The 11,013-nt window shown below is 35.8% G+C and overlaps 1 protein-coding gene across 1 annotated transcript; it reads right to left on the bottom strand.

The window, feature by feature from the left end:
* Positions 1-8,310: 8,310 nt before the first annotated feature.
* LOC137709046 (auxin-responsive protein SAUR72-like) lies at positions 8,311-8,886 on the bottom strand. The gene has a single exon (XM_068448188.1). The coding sequence runs from the start codon at positions 8,884-8,886 to the stop codon at positions 8,311-8,313; it is 576 nt and encodes a 191-aa protein (XP_068304289.1).
* Positions 8,887-11,013: the final 2,127 nt, after the last annotated feature.

Here is an 11,013-nt window from a genome sequence, read left to right as displayed (position 1 = left end):
CACATCACCTAGGGGAGTGATCCTTATATGTATATTCTCATCTCTATCTAGCACGAGGCCTTTTGGGAGCTCACTGGCTTCGGGTTCCGTAGGAACTCCGAAGTTAAGCGAGTAGAGCGCGAGAGCATTCCCAGGATGGGTGACCCATTGGGAAGTTCTCGTGTGAGTTCCCAAAAACAAAACTGTGAGGGCGTGGTCGGGGCCCAAAGCGGACAATATCGTACTACAATGGAGTCGAGCCCGGGATGTGACAATTTGGTATCATAGCCTAACCCTGGCTATAGTGTGTCGACGAGGACGTCGAGCCCCTAAGGGGGGTGGATTATGACATCCCACATCGCCCAGGGGAGTGATCCTTATATGTATATTCCCATCTCTAAATAGCACGAGGCCTTTTGGGAGCTCACTGGCTTCGGGTTTCGTAGGAACTTCGAAGTTAAGCAAGTAGCGCGAGAGAGCATTCCCAGAATGGGTGACCCATCGGGAAGTTCTCGTGTGAGTTCCCAAAAACCAAACCGTGAGGGCATGGTCGGGGCCCAAAGCCGATAATATCGTGCTACGGTGTAGTCGAGCACGGGATGTGGTGGGGGCCCGGGCTGGGATGTGACATTATAATTTATTATTGCAAACAATTTTCACAACAAAAGCTATTTTGGTCGCGCAATATGCATATTTTTTAATTTTTTTTTTCCGTTTTTCTTTTTATGTAATGTAAAATTTTATTTTAATCTAAATAAAAAAATCAAACGTAATTAAACAGTACCAAATTAATTAACAAAACTATTTTATTATCCCAAACACATATTATAATTAATGTAAATATTAATAGTCATCCACATAACATAAATTTATTAATTAAAATCAAATATAAAGTCCACAAAATCTTACTTCACAAAAAAAAAAATTAAATTAAATAAAACAAATTCTAATGCAACTTCAATCCTCCTCCTTTGGGGCAACAGCACTTCGCTCTACATCCTGCAGCACATCAAACTTCCATTGCCAGAAAGAATTCTTGAAAAGATCATCTAGATACTTTAATTGCTTCTCATCAGTTTCATTAACATCCTAATGAACCTACATTAATGTTAAGAACAATAAATTAGTAATTAAAAAAATACTACTTTTTTAAAAAAAAAATATACATTATTTAATACAAATTTACCGATAACTCCCCCAACATGGACTTCTTCAACTCCTCAGGCACTTTTTTCCAAGACACAAACTCGGCAGAACATTCCCTCCACACCAAAGCCCCAATATTAAACCTAAGTTCGGCGTATGCTTCAGCCTTACTTTTATCTTCAAAGTAGGGTACTTGCTTACATCAGTACCTCTCTATTCGCACTACAACTTTCTTTTTGCAAGAGCCTTCTCCCGAATCGGCCATTACCTTTCACACAAAATCTTTGAAAATTAGGATTCTGAAACTGTGTTTATATAGCACTCGGAATACTTCATGCGACGAAGCATTTTGTCGAGCAAACTCCTTTGTTCGTCGTGCAAAACGCATCATAACTGCATAATAAATGGGAGATCTGACCATTTCACTGAAACTTTGCACGACGAATATGTGGAAAATTTCGTTGCACAAACATTTGGCGGCAAATATTTTTTTCTCACGTTTTCTTGTGCGACGGCAATTAATATTTGTTGTGCAAAGTATTCTTGCGCGACAAATATTGTCTTTGCGCAAGCTCTTTAGCAACGAACGTGAATGATTGTAATTATGAAGTTTACGTAAACATAGACTATGTTTACATAAACTTCATAATTACAAACAAATATTTAGTTATAATATTTATTCTAAAAATAATTAAAACCTTAAATAAATTGAATTAATCCATTCAATTATTTAAAAAAACCAAATAGGAATTAAAAGCTAATTAAGTCCAAATACATAACCTATAAAAAAAACCTAAAATTTAAATATTGTCCTCAAAAACATACATTTAAAGCTATTGTTTCAATGGTCCTCCATTTTGCTCCACGTCATAATGCCATCGCTTGTAACCTCCCTTCAACGCCTCCTCCACCAACTTCATCAACTCCGTTCGTATCATCATTATACTTACACTGTTACACATATATGCAAATAATTAATTTCAACATATAACAAAAAATGTCACAAAATTAATTATTGATCCATCAACAGTATGACTATGTCTACGTAAACTTCATAATTACAAACAAATATTCAGTTATAATAATTATTCTAAAAATAATTAAAACCTTAAATAAATTGAATTAATCCATTCAATTATTTAAAAAACCAAATAGGAATTAAAACCTAATTAAGTCCAAATACATAACCTATTAAAAAAAACCTTAAATTTAAATATTGTCCTCAAAAACATACATTTAAAGCTATTGTTTCAATGGTCCTCCATTCTGCTCCACGTCATAATGTCATCGCTTGTAACCTCCCTTCAACGCCTCCTCCACCAACTTCATCAACTCCATTCGTATCATCATCAAGAGTATACTTACACTATTACACATATATGCAAATAATTAATTCCAACATATAACAAAAAATGTCACAAAATTAATTATTGATCCATCAATAGTATACTTACTAATAATTGATCCATCCCCGCCTTCTTTACATTCTCGGGCACATATTTCCAAGAACGCCACTTGGCAGTAGGACAATTATTCCGCCTGGCTACACCAATCACATGCGCTAACTCCACATGGTGCCTTAAATCATACGAGTTGGCGAGCATGCTCTCATCCCGATTTTTATCCTTCACCCCAGCACAAACAGAATTATGAAGAATAAGGAAAGTAGAAGCGCATATTTATAGGAAGGTTAGGGCCTTTGTGCAACGAAGGCTTTGTCGTGCAAACATCTACACTATAACTTGCGCGACCAAGCCTTTGTCACGCAAGTGTTCCTCGATTTCCCATGTTTTGAATGCTCTGCCCTAGAAACTGAACAAGCTTTGCGCAACGAATCCTTTGTCAAGCAAAGGTTCCGGGGGGAAAAAACTTCGTCGCACATGTTTTTCGCCCCAAAAACTGACTTTGACTAACGAGTATATTGTTTTCGTCATGCAAACTTTTGTCGCGCAAAGTTTGTGTGGCAAAGTTATTTCTTCGTTGCGCAAAACGCTCTTACGCGATGATTTATTCTTTGTCAAGCAAACATTTGTCGTGCAAATAGTTTTTCTTTTTCCTACTAGTGTAAGCCACTGGTAAAGATTTGTCACAAAGACTGCAGAAGTAACAAACCTTGCACCGGGGCCACAAAAGTCATCACAAGAACAAGGCCATAAAAGTCATCACAAGAATGAGGCCACAAACTACTCGCCAAAGCGATACAACATAACCCCCTAACTAGGACAAAACAACACAATATGAAAAACTACCTAATCCAAGAATGAAACCATCAATCAATAGGTTATCATGGTGAGGATAAATCTAGTTCTAGAGAGATCTACAACAGCTATGGAAGGAGGAACCGTCATAGATTAGGCCAGGTAAGGTGGCTTAGTCACGATCGGCGGAGTAATGCACAACTACCATGGAAAATGAGTTGTGTGACCCACCACAACCATAAGTCTGAGTCCAAATCACAAATAATGCCCAAAATCAGAAAGCATATCCCGGATTTAGGAAGAATCAGGGGCGTTCGGCATCCTAGAAACCAGTGAAAAAAAGAAAAGAATGACTGATTGGGGCGGTGGGGAGATAGAGGCACAAGAGAGATAGGGGTAGAGGGAAAAAGAAATTATGAAAGGGGTCACTGATTTGGGAGGAGAATGAGAGGCAGAAGAACTTGGTAGGTGTACGGTGAAATTGAAGAAGGAGATAAGGGGATGAGGAGAGGGAAAAGATAAAAAGGGTGGAAAGAGCTGTCGTTGACCTTAAGCCGGAACAAGGAGCCAGGGGGTGACGGCGCCTAATTTAGGGTTTGGGTGGGTAACGAGAGGATAAGGTTTTTCAGTAATTGAGTTACAAATGGAAACCCATCTCAACTTCATTGCTCAATACCTTTCGAAAATAATTTTTCTCAACACAACCCGAGATGATCTCGAATTGTTTTCGAATGAGTCTCAAGCAATGGAAACTAGGCAAAGAGTTTATGTGAAATTAAATGTATAAAGTTAATTAAGGGTTTGTTTGAAAGCACTTCCAAATGAACCCTAAGCCTTTTCACATGTAAACATATAAGTATTCTAAAATAGTAACAAAAATCTTTTTAGACCTCTAAAACAAGGCATTTTCCATTTCCTTCTTTGTCAGTACTTTGGTTATGACAAGAACTACACATTAGTTGGTACAAGAATGTGGCTTTAATATTGCCCAAAACATTTTGAAATAGACCCTTAATTAGCAAAATACTTCTTAATTAGTGCTTTTGGTAAAGTATTGATCTTGCTTCTGGAAAATACTAGCAATCAAATGTGCAAGAAGCAAAAAACTCTCAACTTTTTCCTATGACTCGACGGCAACTGGTGCCCTTCCCTCCTCGCCATCTTCCCTCTTCCCCTTTCTTCCACCATTTTGTTTCCTCCCTTTCTCACCATCTTTCGCTGTTTTTCAACCTCCTCCATCTTCCCCTTTCTTCCACCCTGTTCTTTTGGTTTCCACCCTTTCCTCCAATTTCCCCCACTTCTTCCCTTCCCAACACCTTTCTTCACCCCCCCCCCCCGCCCCTAAATCCCCCACCCCCACGACCCCTTTTCAAGCTTTCCTTTACTTTCATTTTTCTCCTCCCCTTCAGTTTTGGTTTTTTTTTCCTCACTACTCTACTTTTTGTTTTACTTTGGCTTTCCTTGAGCTTTGTCTCAATTCCCCTGAGTTTGTCTTAGATCAGGGCCTTTATGCACCTTCTTTCTCCAATGCTTATTTCCGTCGCATATCCTCAACTACCAACCACTGCCACTCGATCCAGGTGCTTCTCCTCGATGGCGCACTTAGGTTTTCAGTGGCTGTTAAAGTTCAGTTAGCACTATTTGGTAAGATTATGGGAGCGCTCACTACGCAGGTGGCTCACTCACCTCCATTTTCCATTGATCTAGTTGTTCTGTTTGGTTCGTTCTCTTGGTGGTGGTGGTCTTACAATGGAGGCACGTCGACTGACTTGGTGGGGGATGCTGGTTTCCTCTCCATTTTTAGGGTTTTTTGTTGTTTCTTAGTTAGGCACGTTTGGGCTTTCTGTTGTATTTGCTTCTCTGTTGGGCCTGTATTTAGGTTACGGGCTACCTTTCGGGCTCTCTTTTCCTTGTACTAGTCTTTTTATTTAATGAAAGTAATTAGTTTGACCCCAAAAAAATGTTCAAGAAGCATCTAAGGCTCTGTTTGATAACTATTTTGTTTTATTTTTTTGTTTTCAACCGGAAAGAGTGATAAAGAAGGATGGTGGAAGGGATTTGAAGAAATAAAGAATAAATGACAAAACAATCTTGAAAATGAAAAATAATTTAAAATAACTTTGGTCATTAGTTTTTAGTTTTCATTTTGTGTACATTTCCTTATATATTTCTTCAATATCTCTCACATCATTCTTTCTCCATTCTTCCATATATAATCACACATTTCTCTTATGTGTTTTCCCTCTATCTCTCTAATACAATAACTAAAACAATAAGTAAAAAACGAAATAGTTATCAAATAATCTAAATTTTTTTAACTGCATGGTACAAGCTAGTGTTATATATGGAATTTTTCTGACTAGCATCATAGCATGTTAGATTATCAATGAGCTCTAACTATGAAGTTAATTCTCAATATTTAATTAGGCCTTTATTTAAACTCTGATCCACCGGAACATACTGAGCCAAAAAACAAGCATGCATGTGTGGACACGCACTTAATACAATTTTCCATCATATGTGCGCATGTATAGGCGGCCAATAACTTGAGATATATATAGCACAACAAGGAACAAATAATGAAGAACAAGCAGGACCGTACTGGATCTGATATACTAGTACCAAAGCACCATATCCCAATAAAACCCTGTTCAATTTTTTCTCTGGGAGGACTTTGATCATGTTGCAACTTTATGTTTAAACCCTAAGTTAAAAACGAGTTGAAAGATTTCCATTCGTTTCAAAGTCAGTTCAAGCTAGTCATCTTGCACTCTTTGAATGCAATTTCTTCATATATATTTATAAAGGAGTTTAAGTTATTTTAGAATGCGAATAACAACTCTTTTATCAATATCCCACAATAAAATAAATGGACCCCAAAATGAGTGGAGTCCCATGGATTTTTTTTTTTTTTTTTTTTTGGGGAAAGATGCGTATATACGAACTTTACAACTACATGATTAGATTTTCATTTTTTTAACTTTTATTTATTATATATAATGTTAGTTTAATTATAATTATGTAAACGAAAAAAACAAATGAAAAAATTGGTACTAGAGAAGTAATGGAGCTGCTTGTGAGTTTTAATAGCTGAAACTTGAGGTTTCAGTGCTATGATCACTGCTGGCAGCACAAGGATGACATAGGTGTCCTTAAACTGAGTGTTGCATTATTTTTATATCAATTTATGTTAAATTTATGTGCAGTTTAATTAACATAAATAAATGCTACTTGCATTTCCCACAAGACCAGTTACCAGTACAAACAAAGCACAGCATGCATTGGTTATAGGAAGATGCTGGGTAGGAAATAAATAAATGGTTGAACTGGTGTTTCAGTCTCCCACTCCTCTTCATTAGCTTATCATTGTTCTTGCTTGGGTAACCATTTGATCTGCTATTTGCCAATGACAACTAACCATTTGTCCAAGTATATGGGCTAGCTACTGGAAAATGGTCATCTATTCCAGTTCTCAGCATTCCTATCTTTATGTTGTCTTCTTCCAAAACAAAGAAAGTCATCAATTAACTCATCATATGAAGATGATTTGATTCCTCACTTTTCGAAACTCCCTTCTATAGAAATTTGGAAAAATAACCAAAATTTGAACTCCATATAGAATTATAGCCAACTTTTAAAATTTATGATAATTATAACCAAAAGTTTATATAAAAATATTAATATACCCTTAATGACTATAACTTTTAACAAAACAAATCCAAAGACTCTCAAAATCCAAAGACTCTCAAAACCCAAATGATTTTGCTGCTTTACGCTTCCCAATCTTCAATGTTTTCCTTCACACTTGATTGTTCTTGTTTTTCAGCACAAAATTTAGTCCGAAAAATAGAAGGAAAGAGTTGATGTGGTTCAATTGACTGAAAGTTTCCTCATTTGACTGAAACTCCTTATGCATATTTGAATCTTGGTTGCTGAGTTCGGAAGAAGCCTGGGATTTAAGTGATTTTCTGGTCTACATAAGGGAAAGAAGAATAGAGATTATATTCACACATCTCAAATTCACATCCTTTTAATTTTTAACATTTTTTTATCAATTGTTAATGGTGTGTAAAATATCTAAAAAATATTTAAAAAATAAAAGAATGTGGGGCAAGTAATTTGGGTTATGTGAATATAGTCTCTCAAGAAGAAAAATGAGTGAACTTTAGAGTGTGGAAAACAAAGAAGCTATCCCTCAAGAGCAAAACCCACTTCTTCTCCTTCGTCCCCTTCGTAGCCCAGACCTTGGATTGGGGTGCAGATGACAACATGCTCACCATTGACAGAGCGACGGCAACGAGAAAAATGGGTCTTTGAGGAGAGAGAGAGAGAGAGAGAGGACAATTCGAATGTCGAGCCACAGGAGGAGGCCAAGGTATTTGTTGCAAATTTAGCTTTTGATGTTGATAATCAGAAATTGGCAAAAGTTTTTTGAGAGGGCTGGAATTCTCAGGTTGTTGAGATGAGGCCTTGAATTTGTTTTGTAAAAATCTTAATCATTAAGGGTATATTAGTACTTTCATATCACCTTTTGGTTATACATATCATAAATTTAAAAAGATAGCTATAATTTTATATAGTGTTCAAATTTTGGTTATTTTTTCAAATTTCTCATTTGGCTTGGAGTCAAATTTTTGGAAATAATATGTTTTTCCTCTTATCACTAACTCATAGGATGAAAATCACAAAATTACGACATTAAATTTAAACTGAATAATATTTTGGTTCTTCAATTAAGATGAAAGTTTCATATCCTTATATGTTGGTAGATACAACATAACTTGGATCATAATTGAAGATCATCAATCCAACTATTAACTAATAATTTTCATGTAGAACAAGAAATCACCTTATTAATCCAACCCTAAATCCTCCTCTAAGCACACTCTGCCCTCTTCCATTACATTATCTTCACAAAATAAAGCAAAAGAAAGAAGAAAAAAGATGGGGAAGAACATATAATATCAAACTATATCAAAAGTATTCATCAGCTGCACATTTGAGGGTGATGAGATGGTGTAAGCTCACAATCTGATGGAGATGAGCAAAAACCAATCATGTCTTTCTCTGCATTAATGAATCCAAACTCATTGTGCAAGGAAAACACCTCCCTTTTCTCTTCAACCATTTTCAAGATCTTCTCAAACACTGACACTTCACATGGAATCTTGAGCACACCTTCTTGCTGAAACCCGAATTCCTCTTCGGCTTCCTGGAGCAGAATCCGAAAAGCTTGGTGACCCAAGTACTCAGTTGGGATGATAAATCTCTTCAGCTCCTTCCCAACACACATGGCAAGAAACCCTTTTGGCACGATGTCATTTTGAGCCGCGGAAACGTCTGTGAAGGAGAGTGTTCTCTTGAAGAACTTCATGCTTCTGCTGCTGCCATTGCTGCTAGTACTAGTAGTAGTACTATTGGCATTATTCATCACTATGGTATTAGCTGATGAGGAATTGGTTGTGGTGGTGCTCTTAGAAGCATTTGCTAGCTTTTTCCACTTCTTTAGGATCTGTTGGAGCCTAACAATCTCCCTAATCTTGTTAGACTTCTTTGAATCCATGAAGCAGAAATGGGGGCTAGCAGATGCAGAAAAAAGCTGGGTTTTGTGTTCTTTGGTGTAAAGTCTGAAGCAGGTGGCAGGATTTAAAGGAGTTGGGAGGCTTGGAGTGATGAATTGATTGGAATATTTTAATACTAAGGGGATATTTTATATTGCATTATCATTAAATTTCTGGTACGCCGGCTGGGGCAACTGCCTCAAGAATCATAACCCCATCGAGGTCTTTTGTTGTTTAATACCGAGGTGGTGCCCATTGGTAGCTGCTACCTTCCAGGTTTCTGAAGCCTGACTATCTTGGCTTTTGCATTTTATTTTACTGCTTTATTTACTCGTCATCACCACTCTTTCACCAACACTAGAATATAAGCAAGGGGTATGATATTCACATTTTTTTTTACTTCTCACACTTTTTTAAATTACGGCAGTCAGATCAGATGGATTGAAGAAGATCAAGGAATATAAATTAATAAAGGTATGTGAAAAGTAAAAATGGGTGTGCTGATGTAAACAATAGGGGAAATTTGAAAAACTAAACCCTTATTCTTCTTCAATAGTTATACATAACCGGTCGAGCTCCATCGAGCAGTGTTTGAATAATACCCTTGAGTGGTTAAAATTTTAAAATTGAGAAAGTCTTTAGCATGCATGTTCAAAATTTGGCTACATTTCAAATTAAATTAATTCATGTTTTACTATTAACTAGTCTATTGATCATGACAATAATGATTAAATAGCCTTACAAAGATTTGCAACAATATTCCACAATGAAAGCTCTCTACCAATTTAAGCTTATAAATAATCATATCCCAAATGGAATCTAGTAGTAAAGGGAAGTTTCATTGCCCCTACGAACTCAAATTAGCGTGTTCAATATATACATATATAAATGTTTATCCGTACACTTTTTTTTCACTAATATTTTTGGCCAATCCACTCCATTGGATCCCTGCAATTAGTTTTTTTTTTTTTTTTTTTTTTTTTTTTTAAGATCTATATGTTATTGGGTCACACTCACCCAGTTTTTTTAGTGAAAATTCTTGCATCAAATCGGAATATATTTCGAAGTAATGTGGTAAAAGATATATCTCGATGCTATATTGCTATACTCATATATATATATATATATATATATATATATATATATATACCTGATAACAACCAAGCCTTTGTATGCGGTAGAAGATTCATATTTATGAATTAGGAGTTGAGTTACTTTTTACCTCTGACTATGCTCATGCATGTTTGGATGTCAGAAAACTTTCGGAAGATAGTATTTTCTTATTGCAGATGGTTTTATTAGGGAACTGATCTTAGGCCATATCCTATCAAGGGCTGTAAGCCACATTTAGTCTTTAAATTGACAAAATTAACCTCCATTCAAAGGACTAAATAGAATCAGGCTGAGTTTGGCATTAGGACGGGCTAAGTTTGGTCAGAAAGTAATACAATATGAAGAGAAACAAAATATAACCCTGCATGATTAGAAATGAAAAAATTTAGTTCTAAAGATAGCCATTAAAATATTAATTTTTACATTTATCGCTCCATAACTGGAGATGATCTTAACACAATGCATCTAGAGTGCTTTGCCAAAATTATTAACTCTCCAAGCTTTTCTGTCTTGATATCCACACTTGATGTCTATGTAACGTTTCCAATTGACTCTCTTTTTAGATTATAATGTTTTGAGATGCTTAAAAGAACGTGGAAGATGGCACCCAATGGTATTCCATGTGATATGACCTTATTTTAATCGGAAATTAAAGAGAAATGATCAAATAAAATAATGCTTACCCTACAAGTTGACACGCAGGTACATATAGAGAACATGGAAGTCCTTTTCATTCGGCCTTCTGTTCATTAATTATGTGGCCTTTTCTAATCGTTTGACTAACACTGGATTAATAAATGATTAGTGTAAGGCATACTTGAAAGTTATGGCCAAGTTTCTCTATTTGATATCATTAGGGAACTAAACTGATATTCACTTCAAAGCTATGTCCTTTGTTGAATCTAGTGGTATTCTTCTCCAAGTATATTCAAACATGTTAGGAACTCGATCTTTAAAAAAAAATTTCCAACCATACTCTCTAATTTTTTTTTTTTTTTTTTTTTTTTTTTTTGTTG

This window comes from Pyrus communis, chromosome 11, assembly GCF_963583255.1.
Source record: "Pyrus communis chromosome 11, drPyrComm1.1, whole genome shotgun sequence".
NCBI classification, from domain to species: domain Eukaryota; kingdom Viridiplantae; phylum Streptophyta; class Magnoliopsida; order Rosales; family Rosaceae; genus Pyrus; species Pyrus communis.
Note: the sequence above shows the minus strand (reverse complement) of the source record. Positions and strands in the feature narration are given on the sequence as shown.

Excerpts from the sequence above, each read along its gene's own strand:
- LOC137709046 (XM_068448188.1), bottom strand. The coding sequence starts at position 8,886 with ATGGATTCAAAGAAGTCTAACAAGATTAGGGAGATTGTTAGGCTCCAA.